Genomic DNA, 19,917 nt, shown 5'->3' with positions numbered 1-19,917 from the left:
TTAAAAAAAAAATGGTTTCGCCGCGGAGCGCGGAGAGTATAAAACGCTCACCGGCGCTCACGGCCGGACACTTTTCAAACCCATTCAAATGAATGGGTTTGAAAGATGCCGGCAGGTTTCTGTCTCCTGGCCTGTTTTGTGCAGGAAACGGAAACCTGCAGAACGGAGTCCTGGGTGCAGATGTGAACGAGCCCTTATAGAAACCAATAATCTGTTACATTAGTTTCAGACAAGGTGCATTGGAAGGAAGAATAATCCATAGTCTACAATAGTGTGATACTGTATAAGTGACTGGTCCTGTACATTTTATGATTGCAGATGTAGCTGCAACACTCCCTAGTGGAGAAGTACAATTTGTGATGTAGACATGCGATAGATTGATAGATAGGTAGATAGATAGATAGATAGATAGATAGATAGATAGATAGAGTAGGATAGATAGTAAACACCTACCTGATCACTGTAGGATACAATTCTGTGGTGTAAAGAAAAACACAACTAAATGATGCGGCCAGACATCCCTTTCCAAACACTGCCAAGCTGGTCCTCACTACCTGAAGCTCTGAAAAGATATCATCATTAGAGGTGTCCATACACATCAGACTGAAGTTGATGAAAATGAATGATTTTAACCATAGAAAATGCTCATTTGGTAAAATTTAGCAGCAATCTTTTAAGCCCACCAATGACAGACCATCATCAACTGAAAAGCAGTAGACAGGTGAACGCTCTTTCATCCACAATCGTTCTTTAAAGGAATGTTCCCAAAAATGTAGATCACCCTATTCAGTGTCATTGAACAGTTCTAGCAATATAGAGAGATTAGTTCTGAGGAGAGAGTTTTGTGGTTTTCTTACCATTTGGTACAAAAATGTTTGCTATTATTGCCAGACCACCAAGGACAAGGGAAAAGAACTGGGTGACTCTTCGCCCAATGTAGATCATGGCTGTGGTGGAAATTAGTTTGGCTGGAAAATCTACAGCTCCAAAGATGACTTGAATGAGATATATGCTGACTCCAAATTTTTGAAGGTCCATAGCCAAACCATAATAGGCAAAACTTGTGGAGAACCTGGATAAAAGCAGAACATCAAGAAAAGATAATGTTGTATTATACTGTATAAACTGTATTAAAGGGATTGAAGGTTTTTGTGGTTTTTTTAGAAAAATTTTAACACTCTCTGTGGTTCAGGTTCAAGATTTGTTTGAGGTCGAACAAGTTTGGTATGAACCACACCTTAAAATGGTTTAAAACATAGTGTAGAACACTATCAGGACTCCTAGGTACCTATCTATAAAACATAGTGTAGCACACTGTCAGGGCTCCTAGGAACCTAGCTATAAAACAGTGTATAACACTGTCAGGGCTCCTAGTAACCTATCTATAAAACATAGTGTATAACACTGTCAGGGCTCCTAGGAACCTATCTATAAAACATAGTGTAGAATACTCTGAGGGTTCCCACGAACCTATCTATAAAACATAGTGTAGAACACTGCTGGGACTCCTAGGAACCCTAGCTATAAAACATAGTGTAGAATACTCTTAGGGCTCCCAGGAACCTAGCTATAAAACATAGTGTAGAACACTGTCAGGACTTCTAGGAACCTATCTATAAAACATAGTGTATAACACTGTCAGGGCTCCTAGGAACCCTAGCTATAAAACATAGTGTAGAACACTGTCAGGACTCCTAGGAACCTACTGTATCTATAAAACATAGTGTAGAATACTCTTAGGGTTCCCAGGAACCTATCTATCCAATTTCTAACTCTCTAGCTCTCTAGGTAAACACAGCCGCGTTATGTCAAAGTGAAAAGTGACTATTATATTCAGGAGCCTCTACAGACCTCAGAGTATAATAGCTGAAGGCTCAGGGGAGGTGTAACAAAAATACTAAAACATTCATACTCATCCTCTATTATCTCTTTTGGGCCTCCCTGCGTTGTCTGTCGCACTTTATCCACCTCCTCAGGGAGGTGGTGCGTCTGCTGAGGCCTTGAATTGAGCAGTAATACTAACATGGGTATGTCTAGGCTCATGATGTCATGACGCTCGGTGTTCCCATGTCCAATCACAAGCCTCAGCAGTGACCCAAGGCACATGGCATCACTAGGAGAGTGCCTGAAGTTGCAAGTAGGTTCAAAAGAGGTAAGGGAAGGTGAGCATGAATATTGTATTATTTTATCACTTCCCATGGACCTCCACCTATTATACTTTGATGTCTGTAGAGACCCCAGGGTAAAATGTGGTTACCATTATAGTTTGCCAGGGACAAATCTTCATTTGTCTGGTCTTGTAAAATAGCAAACACCTTGGAATATTCGGGTCAAACCCAACGTGGTACAGTCAGTTCACCCATCTGTACTTCTTTCTCAAAGGTCCAAAAACTGTTATTGACAAATCTGAGCTTCTTCTTTTTGGTCAATGATGGGCAAGAATGGGACAAATTCTCTTGTTCCAAAGACAAGGGTTTCCATATGTATCCACCACGGTTTTGCCTACAAAGTGCACCATCACAAGTTCTCTCCTGACCTTCCCCATACACATCATGTGCATGGTTTTTGTATATTCAATGGGGGGTAAGCTGCCTCCAGACTACTCTGTCAGTGACTTATCTTCCCGGGAACAAGAGGATGAAGCATGCTGAAATAAAACAGCCCGATTATTCTCGTTCCCGACATCTGTCGTAGTGGGAGAGTTGGTAGGATCTCATACACTTGGCCAGATGGTTGGCTATTCCTGCTGAAATAGGTGGGTTTGGCCAACAATAATATAATATATGTATGTCCGAAGCCAATATTACTTCCTTCTACTGATACGTGATAGGCCATGGGTTTACGACACAATGGTCTGGAGTAGACCCTATTGATTTCTATGGAAGACTCTTCTAGGTATGCTCTGTGACCTGTTTGTAGTTCTTTGTACAAGTTAAAAAAAACTCCCCAAATTTTCCAAAATATAAAACTTTATTTTTAAAGGAATTTCTAACAATATTAGAATGTCACTTCATTTTAGTCAGCACTCACGATTGATAAGTAAAGTAGAATTTCCACAGTCGTTCATCATGATACAGACCCCGGGTAATGTCTACTTACCATACAAAGCTCACAGCAAAAGAAATTCTCCGCACTGTGCTTGTTCGAACCAAATCGAAAACTGTATAGGTAGAGTTGCCGCAAGCTACCTCTTTTGTCATGTCAGCCTTCAGCGACTATTGTGAGAATGAATAAGACTATTAGTAGATATAACAATGCTCTAGATCACATCTGTAAGATCTGTAATACAGAACAGAACCTCACGCTTATACTAATAAGACAAATGCATCTAGGATTGTAGGTTGGACTTACTGGTCCTTTGCCCTTATTACCTTCTATCACCCTTAGCATTTTTATACTTTGTTCTTTTCAAATCTGTTCAGCTATTCCAAAGATATTAGTCCTGTTAGTGTTTATGCAAACTAGTGTCTAGTAGCCAAGCGGAAGAAACACTGACTGATAGAGTAACACAGAGACCACATCCCCCAGGGGAACCACATTCCTACTGCTCACTTGGCTAGTATAACGTAACTTGTATCAACACTAACAAGGCTTATATCTTTGGAATAGCTGAACAGATAAACTAAACCATAAAAAAGCTCAAGGTGACAGCGCCTATACATAAGATATATTATTGGGCTTTTCAGACCATGTTCGGAGCAGCCTACAGTTATGGGGTGATATGGCTAGTTGGCCACCTCAGTGAGAACAAAGGCCATACACGATATAGTATGGAGTCTCTAGGTCAGTGACCTGGTCACCCACATAGAATACTATGAAGGATAATGGCGATGAATTTAAAAGTTAAAAGTGTCAGAAAGCAAAAAAAAAAACAAATTTAATAACAAAGAGGAAATTTTCTTCAAGTACATCCTGGATAAGTAACTCACTGACTGTCAATCTAAGTATAATGGAGCAGCAGGTGACTATAGAAGTGCGATATGCGTAGAAGAATTTGTCACAAACCTCTAGTGTTATCTTGTCGGCCTCCTCCAACTTCCCATTGAACTTGGCTACTCTCTTCATTTCACTAACAGCCTTTGATGGTCTACCTGAGAGAACAAGCCACCTGGCAGATTCTGGGAACCACCTACGAACGAGAAGATCAACCATGGTGTCCATCAAAAGTAATGATGCACATATTGTTTCTACAGTATCACACCCTTTGTTTCAACATCATTTTCAGGGTTTTACTTTGTTCTCGGGCCTTGACTGTGGTTTATATGTGGAGGGATGAGAGAAACAAAAGAGAACCTAAGAACAAATGTGATCATGGTGTGAGCGGGCCCAGAGCCGAATTCCTTCTTCTCTCGCCAGAAGACTAGCTGAAGTTTCCATGTAGGAAAGGTTCTTAAGTAACATATAGATTTGAACAATTCCCATTGAATTATCTTGAATGGAGATATACTATGAAATAATTCAGCGAAGAATGTTGGACCTAGAGTGACCTGTATCGAAGTTTAAGGAAGACCTTTCGCCACCTCCACTAATTCCAGCTCTTGGCATCCTTCAATGGGTGCCACTCCATTGATCCCGATGTAGAATATCCAATTATTTCTCTAACCCTACAGTTAACCCTACAAAACAGTTATTTTCAACACCCAATATACCAAGTAGTCTCTCTACTGATAATTGGGTGGTCTGAGACTCTCTTCAGACCAGGACCACCCACCGGACAGTAGAGACCATATTGGGTGCTGAAATTAAGAGAACCAATTGCTCAGGAACAGTAAGGGCTATGGAAAAAAAAAAAATCCAACTGCATCAGAATCAGTGGATTGGCATCTATTTAACGGGGGCAAAGAGATGGAGATGGTGGAGGTGGGTGAAAGGTCCACCAAGTCTGAACACATATACATTACAACAAAACAACACAGGCCTGGAGTTAAGTGGGAACGATTCTTAAAAAGGCTGTCCAAGATTTAAGAAGATGTGTAAGAATGGTATAAAAAAAAATAAAAATAATGGTGCCATTTAAAACACCCACCAATACATCAATTCTACTCTGGTGGTCCCTTCCATCCTACATTACCATGTATATACAAATGTCACTGCTCCTTCACCACTCTACTTATATTCGCACTTACAAGTGGTGAGCCATGCACAGAAAGGGGGTTGTGGCAAACATTTGGGGCAAAATATGGCCTTGCCCCAAATGTGCGCCACAATAGCATCCCTCTACGTTAATTTTCTGGCTCGACAAATCTCCCGCAATTTTTGTTTCTTTTTATAGGCAATGGAGAGAAAGTGGTGGAATTTTTGAATATCTTAGTTTTTTATTTTTAAAATGTTTTTTTTTTTTGTATTTTTTAATTTCTATTTTTAAACCACCTAAAGAACTTGAATGCTAGGGGAGATGATCATTCATACAATATACTACATAACTACAGTATTGCAGTATATTGTAATATTCCTTCCCTTCTATTGCACAAGGATGTAGTATAGACACAGTTAGCTAGTACGTAGACAGGAATAATTCTTGCTTCCTTGTTGCTCGGGGGCTTGACTTTAGGAGGTACAGAGGTTGCAATCATGTGCGTAACTTGAGGGGGTGCAGAGGGTGCAGTCACTCCAGGGCCCCAGAGCCTTAGGGGGGCCCATAAGCACTGGCATCAGTAATGAGATTGCAGCTTCCATCTGGCCCATTATCCAAGGAGACCCACAGATTCCCCTAACCACACTAAGGTGGATTAAACTCCTTAGTACCCATAACCATCACTATCAAGAATTCACTGTAGAGATGAGGCAGGGGGCCCTTAACAAAAGATTGCAAGACTTTAGTTACACCACTGGTTACAATTGCTTTTTTTTGTTGGGGTCCGAACAGGCCCAGTGGCACAAAAAAGTCTAACTTTTGCTTTACCCAGAACGGCTAATGCACAGCCCAGATGAGATATTAGATAGTAATGAAGGATGTTCGATGTAATGAACGTAGCCCGCATTGAGTAATATATGCATAAACCAGTAAACACTCGTATTATGGGAGATTGTATTGGACTATATTACTGTTTAATCATCAAATAGACAGTGACATTTATGTCTTTTTGCATCCGGCGTTTCTTTCTGCATTATCTGTACGTTGGCGATAAAACACGTTAAGGTGATAACATTTCACATCAAGGTTTTCGTTTTGCCTGAAGAGAAACAATGCACATTCATTGGAACAGATTTCCTTTGATGTGCAAAGAGCAAGCAGAGCAGAATCCAGCTGGGCCCTTTGTAGAGAAGGCCTCATTTGCGTGAGCTCTTTCTCTTAGGCGGCACAAAGCCTCTAGAAAGTGATGTGTTTGCGTAAATTTCGGATAACAATTCCGCCTATTGCCACATCTATCCTTTTTACTTAAAATGATTAGCAGGTTTTTTTTTTAATGTTTTTCGCTGGCTTCAATGGTCATGATGATTTTTTTTCGCTACTGCACGGAATTTGGCTCATGCAAATAACGAAACGTTAAAGGCAACCCGATGCTGATAAAACAATTTACGTATTAATATTGACATCTATTTCCCTCAAAAACATACATATTGTATTAGGGGTGTAGATAACCCTAATATTCTACTCCCTCTGTTTTCTACCCCTCTCTCTTATTCGGGAGTCTAGTGATTTTCTCTATGATGACTTACTTAAAGGGGTTGGCCACTTAGTTAAAAATGTAAAAAAAACACTTGTCAAAGATTTATTTAAAGGGGTATTCCGATCTCAAGGATCATATTCAGACTTGTAGCTTAGACCTCGTTTAATCTGTTCGGGGAGTCCGCATGAAGACCCCCCAAACGGATTACCGAATGCATTGGCAAGAGGTTTGCAATGAAAGCACACGGACCCCATAGACTATAATGGAGTCCGTGTGCTTTCCACGGAACATGTGGACAGAAAAGTACTTCACAATCTACTTTCCTGTTCGCAGGGCTCGTGCGGACACTGTGCGGAAAGCACACGGACCCCATTATAGTGTATAGGATCGATGAGCTTTCACTGCAGACCGCTTGCCAATGCGTTCGGTAGTCCTTTTGGAGGGGGTACCCATGCGGACTCCCTGAACACATTACTGATGCAGATGTGAACCAGGCCTTAAGTTAAATGAAACATTGTACCTAATACATTACTTTAGATACAGCTAAATTTCTCTCCTTGGTATTCACAGCCGGTGGCCTAGGTCACATACCTGTTCCAAGGTCAGATTGAGGTTCAGTCCCTACCCTATGGCGTACATATTCTCTTCCTTCCCTCTCTCTGCATATTGCTTTCCATGTTTGAGCCCTGATAAGGGTTAAATAAGTTTCTTAGGTATATTCTGTTATCTGTCTATGTAAATCCAAAAATAACTGCGCCCTTTACAACAAGCAGGAACTTGGAGCTGGACTGAGCTGAAAACCAGGAAGTGAAAGTGAGAGGAGACAGGAGGGGAAGGGAAATCCTGAGATGAGAGACCCCTTTAGGCTAAGGCCACACATTGCGGAAATGCAGCGATTTTGCTGCAGTTTTTTTAGCCACAGTCATGAAGGACATACAGTAATGGGTTACTTTAAGGCTTTAATCCCTTTAAGGCTAAGGCGCTGGATAAGCAGCTTTAGGCTAGGTTCACGTCTGCACAGAGGACTTTCCTCTCCACCGGCTTCAGTATTATAGTCTATGGAGTCCAGCGGGTGTCCACAGGTAGCCGCTGTTTTAGTGGATGGACTCTCCATCGCTTGGGTCCCCCTGCCGTTTAGGTGCAAGTGTGAACCTAGCCGTACCCAGCATTCACATGACTGAGTTGGTTTGTGTGTAGGCTGGTTTAAACCGCCTGATGGACTCCAATAATAACCTATGATACTCGTCATTCCTGCCTCCCAGCCACATACTATCTTACTCTTTTATTTGAAGACTCTCATTTTCGGAACATGGTAATATAGAATATACAACTATCCTTATCACCTACTTCGTACACGATCTACTCACCAGGAATAAAGAAAGAATATCAAAAATGGAAGTGAGACGCAGAGTTGTAGCCATCGCCAATCTCGTATTCCATATGCTAAACCTGCCAAGACAAGCTGCCCAACAGTGTATGAATATCCTGCCAAAGTGCCAGTGATGGTGCGAACCTTGGTTGGAACCCATTCTACGACTGATAAAACAAAACATTACAACCAAGATGTAAATTACACAAAAAAACTAAAGGTTACACAAGTATTATCAACAGTTTTATTTGTGAAAGTTTGGGAATAAGTGGACAGGGCTTTGGAGTTATACCGAGGGTTCGATTTAGCCTAAAGGTGTATAGATAAATGAGATTAAAGTCAGACAAACCCACTCCTTTACTGACCATCTAATGTGAATGGGGTCCTGCTGACTGTCCCCAGTAACAGATGTCTAGGGAAAGAAGAATTGGACAGTTGGATTTCAACATGCCCAATTCTGTGTCCTCAGGAATATTAGCAGCCGCCATAGCTGTGTGGGAGCGGTTTTCTTCTCTCCCATTCAGAACACATGTACACTTGACCAAGATGAACACATGGAAGATATATGAACTGTGTGACCAGCATTAGCCAAATGTATCAACTGGCTGCTGACAAATTTGATGCCTGCTAAATGGGTTATATGGTTTGTAAGATTGATGGCGTATCCATAGAATAGGACATATGGGGTCCCTGGTGTGGGATCACCGGTACCAAGGCAGTGCCTACTCAACGTACAAACCGTAGGAGAAGAAGGAGTGTAGGTTCTACGGCACTATCCCATAGACTTCAATCCTAAGGATAGGCCATTCATCTTAGAAACCCCTTTAAAAGTACTAATGTAGAAACAGAGATGAATGACAAGAGAAAAAGACCCCATGACCCATCTAGTCTGCCATTTTATCTTAGCATAGTCTTATCGAGATCACATTTTATCTTAGGATAGTCTTATCTAGTCTGCCATTTTATCTTAGGATAGTCTTCTCGAGACCAAATTTTATCTGAGGATAGTCTTCTTGAGGCCAAATTTTATCTTAGGATAGTCTTCTCGAGACCAAATTTTATCTTAGGATAGTCTTCTCGAGACCAAATTTTATTTTAGGATAGTCTTCTCGAGACCAAATTTTATTTTAGGATAGTCTTCTCGAGACCAAATTTTATCTTAGGATAGTCTTCTCGAGACCAAATTTTATCTTAGGATAGACTTGTGTTTATCCCAGGCATGTCCACATTAATTTACCATAAATTTCCCAACCACATCTGTTGGAGTTTCGTTCCAAGCCTCAACTACTCTCTTCTCTGTCCTCCATGTCATACATTCTGTATATACTCAACTATATTTGGAAATATTGTAGCTTCATTTTTCTCTTACTGGCAACATGAGAGCCGGATATACAGGAGGATTCAAAAAGAATAGTGTAAAATGATAGCCCTGGTAGTCCTGAGAGAGTATATCATCAACTTTATATCCATGTATTATCTATACACTACAAATTAGCCTATCAGCAAGAGGGTGACCTCCATATTCCCATTTGGAACGTTGGGTAGACAATGCGGGAAACACTGAGTCACCAATGGTGCGATGACCTCCATTATTGTAAGACCTAACACCCTACAACTTCTTCCTGTGAGGCTACATCAAGAGCGCAATGTATAAGCCCCCAAACAAATCTGACCGACCTGAGACAACACATCACTGATATAGTGGAATCCATATCCGAGGACGTGTTGGCTTGTGTCCCGACAGAGCTGGACGACCGCCTAGACATCTGTTGTGTCACCAATGGAAATCAGATTGAACATGTGGAGCGTATAGATAAACCTTGGATAGATAGTGTGACTTATATATAAATATATTTGTGTTATATTCTTTCGGTTAGGAGTTTGAGGCTACAATTTTGCGTCGTTCTTTTATAATCATCCTGTATTATAAAACTAGAAATGACCTGAAATTGATGATAATAATAATCATTTCTATGTCAGAATGCTTGATCATATGGATTGGCTACAAAGCTATAGCTGCAGGCACAAGGTTGGTGAAATTCTAACTTTCCTGTTGCTTATACAGTTACATTATTAACATTGAACCACTGGGTCAATAAAAAAAGGATCGATGCTATAAATCATGTATTCGCTCCTTTTGTGTTCTGAGCTGGCTTCTAACAACCTTCCACTTCACAATAGAAATTTCACAGTAAATATACGATGAATAGTTAAAATATCTGGTGCCCTCAGTCTTACTAATTCTCTGCAGTTCCCGATTCCCTGTATCCCTTCACTTCTGTAGCAGTCGCCATCTTCTTAGACAACTTTATGCACACCATTAGAGATGAGCGAACACTGTTCGGATCAGCGGTTCCGAACAGCACGCTCCCATAGAAATGAATGGAAGCACCTAGAGGGGTGTAAGAATCGGAAGGCCAGGCCGGGTATATTAACTATGTATTATGAATTTATTTATTTTAAATACAGATTGTGAGCCCCATATGGGGTTCCCAATGTACATTTTTTACCTATCAGTATGTCTTCGGAGTATGGAAGGAGATCCACGCAAAGGTGGGGAGAACATACAAACTCCTTGGAGATGTTGTCCTTGGCAGGATTCGAGCCCAGGACTGCAAGGCTGCAGTGCTAACCACTGAGCCACCGTGTTGCTCCATTATGAATTTATTGTGATATTTTTATTATTAATCGGACCTATGCTCTCAGCTCCCTAGAAGTAGAAGCTTTAGTAAAACTAGTGTTACATTATATTATTACGATGCCAAGCATAAGGCGTGCCAACATGATCGAGCATGAAGAATAGCTGTGTAGTATAAGAGGTGTAGGTGTCATTAACAATAGTGTACTGATAAAGCAAGCTATAAAATAACAAAATATCAGCTAAGATAAAGTAATAACATGACACAAGATAATTACTAGGTTAACATATCGCAACATGTTTGTTCTCTATATTCTGATGTAATGCTACAGTACACAGATGACATAAGTGTCTATAATATCAATTCTTGTACATTTACAACTTATACAGACTGGGATGTTTCCTAGCACTAGTATGTGATCTCTTCTCAGCTTTCAATTCACCTGCACAGCTCCAGCTCAGCTCTCCTCCTCTCTTCTTCCTCCTCTATTAATTTGTATAATCATATGCACACAGTTTTATGTGACAGCACACAGCTTTCTGCACACTCTCATTGCCATTCATAAACCTTCTTCCTCCTCTGCTGTCTAGTTTGTATAACCATATGCACACAGCTTTATGTGACAGCACACAGCTTTCTGCACACGCTCGTTGCCATTTATGAACCTTCTTCCCTTGCCTTTTCTTTGTTAAGACCCTTGTGTGTGGATTAACCATCACAGGACTGTATCTCCAGTAAGAACTGTCTGTTTTTCCGAACAGTGAATGGACTGAGCTGCGATACCAAGCACAGCCACGATACAAATGTATAACACTGTGTGAAGAGGCCACAGCACTCACCTGAGTACTATGGTCTATTCATACAGTCGCATGGCGAGGGTTCCGGCGGTTGTATCCTTGCTGATCCTCAATGGATGACCTATCTTAAAAATAGGTCATCCATTAATAATCCTGGAAACCCAAGAACTGTGAATTTATAGAAGCAGTCGATTCTTAAACATATTAGATAGAGAAAGTCTGCAGGCCGGGATGTAGCGTAGCGCGTTTCTTTATAGGACAGGTCATGCTTTCCTCTCTTATTTCTTGCATTTTTTAGCAGTATTATTTGACTCTCTTATATCTAAAGTCATCATGTAGGAAACAGAAAATGGCCATCTATTTAACACTAAGCCTGTGCAGACTCCTCAGTCACTACTTAATTTCTCTTGGGTGCCAGATGCAGTAAATTGGTTAAATGGATCATTTTCCTATTATTTCACTTTATCTGTGTGCATCAAGAGTCTGAGTTCTCGGAAATAGTCACTTGAAGCTGCAGATTTCCAGTGCTAGTATCCAGGACTGCTTCAGGGAAACTGCACTAGACGTTTGCATCTTGTTGGTTGTTTCTTTGCAATGTCCCAGAAACATGGTGACATTGATGGGGTCGGTCACTGCAGTGTTTTCTCTTGGCCACCAGAATCCTTGTTCATAAAATTCATGTGAATTGCATTTACTGTCACATTTTAGCAGACAATAATAAACCATATTAAGGTCGGGGTCCTACACGGAAAAAAATGCTGCGTTTTACAGTCACATCATGGTGGATGGGATTTTAGCGAATCCCATCCACACCTTGCGGAGACTGAGGAGAGGTAGGTACATCTGATAAGGTAGATATTAATGGCCAGATTAAAGACCCGGCTATGGGCTCCGAGAAGGTTTATCCCGTCCATGCCCAATGTGTCCTAACACATTCACAACCATATACTCTTATTCTAGTCCTATATAGGACAGTTGTTGATTCAAGAACTACCTATGTACATTATCATTTTCTTCTATATTCTTACAAACTAACTTTACGTACTTAGTGCCGTAGTGTTGAGTCCTATTCCAGACAGAGCCATTCCCCCAAGGAACCGGAACACACAATAGGAGAGATAATTTGGGGAAAAGGCCGTACAGATTCCACTGACAGCCATCTGTAAGTAGGACCAGATCAGCAATGCTCTTCGTCCATACCTAGGAATATTTGGAATTGTTATATTATTACAGTTACTTGGGAACATGACAATACAATATGTACGTATAATAGGTGTAAATGGTAAAGAATCCGATCCTGGGAGTATTTCTTACTTGTCTGACAGTCCTCCGAGGATGATGGCTCCTACAAGGACACCAGCCATATATAGTGACTGAGCCAGTTGTCTTCTGGTCTTCTGTCCACATACCAAATCCCACTATAAGAGAAAACTATATGTTAACTGGACTGTAGGGTTCTGGGCCCAGTCACAGCTACAACCAGCCCTATAGTTACGTCAGAGAGCAGTAGCCATCTTGGCCACTTTATCATACCATAGAGTGTGTACAGCAAAGGATTCTTCCAACCTACAGAACAAGGAGTCTTGGGAGTCGGAAAACGGGATTTTTTTTCCTTGGTTAACAAATCATAACCCTGCCGCACTGATATGCTGAATATGGCTCTTTTTCTGCTTTGCACATCTATAATTTTGTTTAAGAACAGCAATGGACTCATGAGTGCATCTGGTGCATTGCATTCTGTAGATATGATCTTTAGCCGAAGTCATTTATTCCAACTTCTTGGAAGATGAGATAAGATAATAGAAGGAAACTACAGATGTAGCACTCTTTTATCTTGAATCTGATAACACTCTACAGTGTGAACTCACAGCAAAAGCCATTGAAAAAGTCAAGTTTAATGGCGTTTTTCAGGACTTTTTAATTGATGGCTTTTCCTTAGAGTACAACACCAAGAACCCCGGTGCTGTTTGACGTGGGATGGTGCTACTTGAACACCACTTCTGCTTCACAGGCCACGTGATGTCACTGTCATTGGTTACGTGGCCTGATCCTTTTCAAGTGAATGGGCTGAGTTGCGATACCGCAAATGTATGTAGTGAAGAGACTGACACCCCATCAAATAGCCGAATGGCCATTGGTCAGGTGACTCCTGCCGACTTTTAATTGATGACCTATCCTAAGCATAGGTCATCAATTGTTTAGTCTGGGAAATCCATTCACGTGTCGACTTATCATTAACTGTAATGTTAAACTTTGCTACTATGACTCTATGGAGTAAACCTTTCTACTATCTTCCATGTACCATTGTCTCCTTTGATTGAATATCTGCAAACAGCACCCAAAATCTTATCTTCCTGTATCCCTGTACGTATAAAGCTGGCTATAGACATTAGATTAATGTCAGGCAAACATGCTGATTTTGGTGGGACTGGCCAAACTTCTAACATATATAGGAGTGCCCAGAGTTTCACCCAATGGCAGATGCTGGGGGACAGAAGAATTGGGCTGTCGGGTGTCCACATGCCAATCTTTTTGATCTCATGGGAGATAAAACTCCACCAGAGATCTGCGACTTTCTCCCTCTTCTCCATTCAATATGTTTACCGAGCACGTAAGGCATAGATGTTGGATGTCATCTAAATTATATGGCCAGCTTTACACAAGGTTTGTGGGGGATCCCTATATCAATGGTTGTTATTACATCACAGTAAAGTCAACCCTGAAAACTCTGATATATTAATATTAAAGGCAGTGGCGTAACTAGGAATGGCGGGGCCCCATGGCAAACATTTAACATGGCCCCCCTTCCCTCCAAGCCCGGCTCACGTGACATCTGTGACATCACCAAGTAGGCCTAAAGCCTTCCGGTGTCCAGGAGAGGTAGGTAACAGTGTTTTTTATGTTCCCTTACCTCTCCTGGCCCTCTCATCATTATACTTTGGGGTCTGAAAAGATCCCTGGGTATAATGATAGTGGTATTTGTGGGATTCGTGGACCCGCGACCTCACTTACCAATCCCAGCTCCTACTCATGGCCGCCTCTGCAGAAGAGGAAGTACCGGCAGCCGGATCCAGGATCGGTAAGTAAATAGGGCCCATTACTGGCTGTAGTTACTCCAGCCGGTAACGGCCTATTGAGAAAAAAAAAATCTGTAGCAGTAGCAGCTGCCGCCGGGTTCTGTAGTGTCCCAGGCCCCTGTGGCAGCCCTTCCTGCTGCTACCCCGGTAGTTACGCCCGGTTGTTCCATTAACGTTAAATGATATTTCTGCATTAACGTCACCCATGTTGTCGTTTCCTATCCCCACATCGCAGGAATACCTTCATCATAAAGACCTAAAAGGGGGCCTCAAGTGTCAAAAATATTTTGTCTTCTTTATTTTCTTCCAAATAGCTAGTAGATTGAATTGATATTTCGAAGCCCAACCAGAAGACTAGCAGAACCATGGTTTTTGGCATTGTGCAGTGTTTTGATCACATTTAGTATTATAATACGGGGTCAGGGGATAATCATATACATTAGGGAGAGTGTGTGCCTACATAGGTGTACGGAGACTTACAAGTCATTCCTGCTCCGCTAGGGATTCTGGGTAAAAAGTATGCAAATCTATTCTCCAGGATGTAATTAGGAGAACAGTGCCTGTGTATGCTGCCCTCTAGGGACAGCCCCCTTAACATCATGCATGACTCAGTTAATAAGCCTACTGACATGATGCAGGGTTTATTGCCAAATTAGTATTTCTATTCCAAAAGGAACAGATTCCCAGCTATGGATAGCGCTGTTTCGGTCTTTTGGACCTCCTCAGCATAGCGCAGGGATACTAGTTTGGCAGAGTGAGAGACTATAGACGAGGGTCAGGGGATAATCATACACATTAGAGGGCAGCATACAGAGGCACTGTTCCAGAATCCCTAGCGGAGCAGGAATGACTTGTAAGTCTCCATACAACTATGTAGGCACACACTCTCCCTAATATGTATGATTATCCCCTGACCCTGGTTTATAGTCTCTCACTCTGCCAAATTAGTATCCCTGCGCTATGCTGAGGAGGTCCAAAAGACCGAAACAGCGCTGTCCATAGCTGGGTATCTGTTCCTTTTGGAATAGAAATACTAATTTGGCAATAAACCCCGCATCATGTCAGTAGGCTTATTAACTGACTCATGCATGATGTTAAGGGGGCTGTCCCTAGAAGGCAGCATACAGAGGCACTGTTCTCCTAATTACGTCCTGGAGAATAGATTTGCATATTTTTTACCTATTATATTACGTACAGACTTACCTCAGTGATGATGGTAGAAGTGAAATCTTCTCTATCATATTCCCAACCCATTGTACAGGATCTCGTCTCTGCATCAGAACTATTATGGGAGGACATATTGGAATCTACTGGTCTCCATTGTATTTCAACAAATTCAAGACATGACTCTGGATTCCCTTTTTCATCCAATGGGCTGAGCAAGCTCACCCAGCCCTCCTCACTGCTGTTCCCTGTATCATTTATTTTGCACCAGTGGTTTGGGATTGCAGCTGTGAAGTTCTGTAGAAGGTTATGACTTGCCATCAGTAATATTGGAATACACAGCAACATAACATGCGTGACCTGAAACTTCCCCATTCCTCCAGTCCTCTCCAACAGATCAGCAAACCCCATGATGGATGACTCAACTTGACCTTCCTATGCACATTCACCAGCCAAATATGGAAGCAGATCGAGTTCTTAAAGTAGATAAGTTATTTTGCTTTGGAAATTTAGATTCAATAAAAACTTTTCCACAACATGACATAAAACAATTCCACAAGAAATTTCTGAGTTCTGTATTCGGTTTTGTCAACGGCTCATGCCAACCCTTCCAAAGGCATTCTTAGACAGGATTAGAATACAATCCCCTGTTCTTGATCGGAATTATGTTCTTTAGTCTTTCGGTATTGAAAACCTCAGATAATTACTGCCGGTTCATTAACAATTCTCCTCTTTCCTTTAGATTTTAATGGAAATATCCAAATTTACGGATCGCTTCGGATTCGCTTTCTCTGGTTCCTAGAAGAGTACATATCATTATTAAGGAAGTGATGCGGCTCTAGAATTATTTTGCTTTAAAAAAAATTTCTTCTTTCTTATAGAAATCATTTAAAGGGAACTTGTGACTTGGAAAATGGTGTCTGATGTGAAGATGGCATGTTATAGAGCAGGAGGAGCTGAGCAGATTGATGTCTACATTACAAGTTCTACTACACCTTTTCTTACCAAACCATTCAGGGAAATGCTGACTTATTCTATGTTTAAGAGTCCAGTGGGCGGTCCTAGTAATACCCTTCCCAGTATAACTGTGCACTGGACCGCCCACTGGACTTTATTCACAAAACTATATATCAATCTGCTCAGCTCCTCCTGCTCTATAAGATACCGCTTGCATTTTGATGACGATAAGTTTCCTTTAAGACTCTTGAACACATCATAACACCTTGCATAAAATTACAAGTTATATTGAAAAAAAAATAAAAATAAATATATATATATATATATATATATATATATATATATATATATATATATATATACACACAGTATATACAGTATATATATATATATATATATATATGTTGATCTGCTCAGCTCCTCCTGCTCTATAACATACTGCTCACAGATAGGAGTTCATTATAACATGGCAGGTTCCCTTGAACTTCCTCAAATTTGGGATTTCTTTAATTCTATGGCAGAAGATTGAAATAATGGAGACCATTTGCACCTGAATTGTGGTCATTGCACCAAATGTATTATGACTCTGTGGCATTTTTAAGTTTGGGAAAAATCTCAACATTTTACAGTCAGTGCAAAATGGATGGGATTCTAGCGACACGCCGCAATTTCCAAAACCTTCTTGGCTTTGAAATCGCATCATGGTAATTATACCTACGGAAATGCTGGCGGTTTCCCGATAATATAATTATAACAGAGAGTCTGCAGGGGAAACCTCTGCGTACTTTACTCTAAAGTGCTATGGGAAGAACTGTGATGTGTTGCTGCTGTGGTTTTTCCCACTTTTTTGCGTAGTGTTTTGCAACTATTGCGCTTTTTTCAAACCTACCTAGCACCGTGGGCATAGTATACATGGTGCATAGGTTTAAGCCTAATTTATTTCTTACAATTTTAGTAAAAAAATTAGCAAAATTGCACTGGTAACTTGGCTTAGGAAATGCACCCCCCCAATAAAATCTTACTAAATTCTAACGCCCTTTCCCTAAAGAATTGCAGCAAACTGATAATCCAGTAGGAAACATTTTCATAACTTTGTCACAAAGAATTTTTTTTGTATAAGTCAGAAAAGTGACATTAAAAATTTCCCATCCTGATAAATCGGACCCACCATGAGGACGTTTTCAATTTAGGGTGTGCAATCCATAGAATTTTAGAATGGCCACTAAATGGCATCCTACAGTGTGGTGGAACTTTTATGAAATTGTTGTGTGTGCGGGCACTAAGGGGGCATTATACTGTATGGGGGCACTAAGGAGGCTTCATTACTATAATACACAGATTAGGACAGCGGTACTGTATGGGAATACTGGGTAGGATTGTGTGGGGTTATAGGGGACATGAGCAGGAGTGTGTGCCCCACATCACATGCCTTAACCTATGTAAATATTGGACACGTTCAACCTTGCTGTGGTTACCATTGTGGGAATACACATGCCACTATAGTCAGGGCAGGCACAGATCAATAGGACCAAATAGTGTTTTCTCTCACTAACAGAACAAATATGGTAAACATTGCCTGATATTGGCTGTATATTATCTGTGCATTTTATCTTTACGACCTTTTTGTTGTTGATCTTTTCAATTGCACGCTATTGCCAGGACTAGACTGCAACTTTGTAGCGCTGCTGATTGACTAAATATTGAGCTACAGCACAAAAAATGTATACGTATGAAATATAGCGGGCTCAGCGAACATGACATTGGTGAAAAAGCTAGTTGCTGAGGATGGTGGCTCCGTGTTTCGCACTGAAGCCTTGCTGCGCTGGAGTCCTGGAATCGAATCCTGCCAAGGGCAACATCTGCAAGGAGTTTGTACATTCTGCCTGTGTTTGCGTGGGTTTCCTCCCACACTCCAAAGACATACTGATAGGGAATGTAGATTGTGAGCCCTATATATGGGACAATGCCTGTAAAGGGCTGTGGAATATGATGGCGTAAAAAAGTTGCAGTATAGCTTTGGCCCAATTCGAGCCAAGACAATGAATGGTTTGACAAAAAGAGAAAACGTATCATCATCAAATCCCTTAAACATTCTCTACCATTATGATCCACAGCTGGATTTAGAAAAACTTGCAGGAAACACCTCCTGAGGATGCACCTATACTTGTCAAGGTTTAAAGGGGTCTTTCCAAGAACATAACCATATTCAGCTTTTTAGGCAGATTTTAAACATGTTTGCAAATATAAATTATTAAAAATGTTGCCAAAATTTTTGTAAAGATTTTCTCTAACCATCTGTTGTCTTGATATGACTAGTCCAGCACTTGTCAGAAACCCAGCCATGATGTGTTTATTGGTTTCAATATTAATTGGTTATGTTCATAGGAAAACCCCTTTAAGGCCCTATTCACACATCTACCTATCACGTATGTTATGGCACCTGCATTCATTTCAATGTGTTCATTTAGATATGCTGGTGCCCTATGGAGCCAAACCGCATTGCGACCATACTAAGGTTATAGATCGTATCCAGTAGCAATAGATTTTACATCATATACAGTGGAAAAAACTTAAAAAATAAGATAAAGCAAAATTAAATATAAATATAGATTGGATTTGATGTTTGCATTTGATGTAGCCAATAGTGGGAATTTCCTTCTAATTCTACACATTGGATGGACAAGCTATAGGACAGATCTATAAAATATAGAATGGTAAGTGGATCAGAGTACAACACTATCTGCCATACTTCGCTGAAAGTTCTCGTGCACAATGGTGAGAACAGAACAAAAGGAAATCTTTATCCTCGGCTTCAATGACAATAAAAAATCTTACTTGAAATGTTCAATCAGAAGTCCAAAGAAAATCACGGAGCCTCCACAAGGCGACAGATTCCTAGGAGTAGGAGAGGGACGTATTAAATCAAGATCAATTGAAGAACCTCTCTAGATTTGTTCTACAGCCCATTCAGTTCACTTGAGCACTTGCAAAGCTCCGGCAAGTCACAGCCAACACAGGTATTTGTGACTCAAGGTCCTGGATTATATAGAGTCAGAGTCCAGCAGAGTTAAAGTATCACTGCGATCAGTGGGGGATTAATGAGAGGAAGCCGAAAATGTGGGGAATGTACGGTACACTGGGCAAAGTACATGGGGTACAGAGTGTAACCATATTGTATATGATAAGAGACGCTGCTCCCTATGCTCAGAGGTCAGGATTTCATTACGTAATATGTTACGTAGGTGCTCATCATGCATGCTCAGATATTGTAGGCTATGAGGTGCACACATTTGTTGCTGGTGT

At 40.9% G+C, this 19,917-nt stretch overlaps 1 protein-coding gene across 1 annotated transcript in view; it reads right to left on the bottom strand.

The window, feature by feature from the left end:
* Nucleotides 1-19,468, bottom strand: part of LOC142213191 (solute carrier family 22 member 6-A-like) — a 28,802-nt gene extending 9,334 nt beyond the window's left edge. Inside the window, exons 1-9 of the mRNA XM_075281438.1 lie at nt 19,450-19,468; nt 15,697-16,455; nt 12,731-12,834; nt 12,462-12,616; nt 7,979-8,147; nt 4,006-4,129; nt 3,100-3,215; nt 858-1,072; nt 454-562 (exon numbers count right to left, since the gene is read on the bottom strand). Coding sequence (XP_075137539.1) covers nt 454-562; nt 858-1,072; nt 3,100-3,215; nt 4,006-4,129; nt 7,979-8,147; nt 12,462-12,616; nt 12,731-12,834; nt 15,697-16,068 — 1,364 coding nt within the window. The 5' untranslated portion in view covers nt 16,069-16,455; nt 19,450-19,468. The remainder of the gene's footprint in view (nt 1-453; nt 563-857; nt 1,073-3,099; nt 3,216-4,005; nt 4,130-7,978; nt 8,148-12,461; nt 12,617-12,730; nt 12,835-15,696; nt 16,456-19,449) is intronic.
* Nucleotides 19,469-19,917: the final 449 nt, after the last annotated feature.

Source organism: Leptodactylus fuscus, chromosome 7, assembly GCF_031893055.1.
Source record: "Leptodactylus fuscus isolate aLepFus1 chromosome 7, aLepFus1.hap2, whole genome shotgun sequence".
Taxonomy (NCBI): domain Eukaryota; kingdom Metazoa; phylum Chordata; class Amphibia; order Anura; family Leptodactylidae; genus Leptodactylus; species Leptodactylus fuscus.
This window is presented reverse-complemented; position numbering and strand designations above follow the sequence as displayed.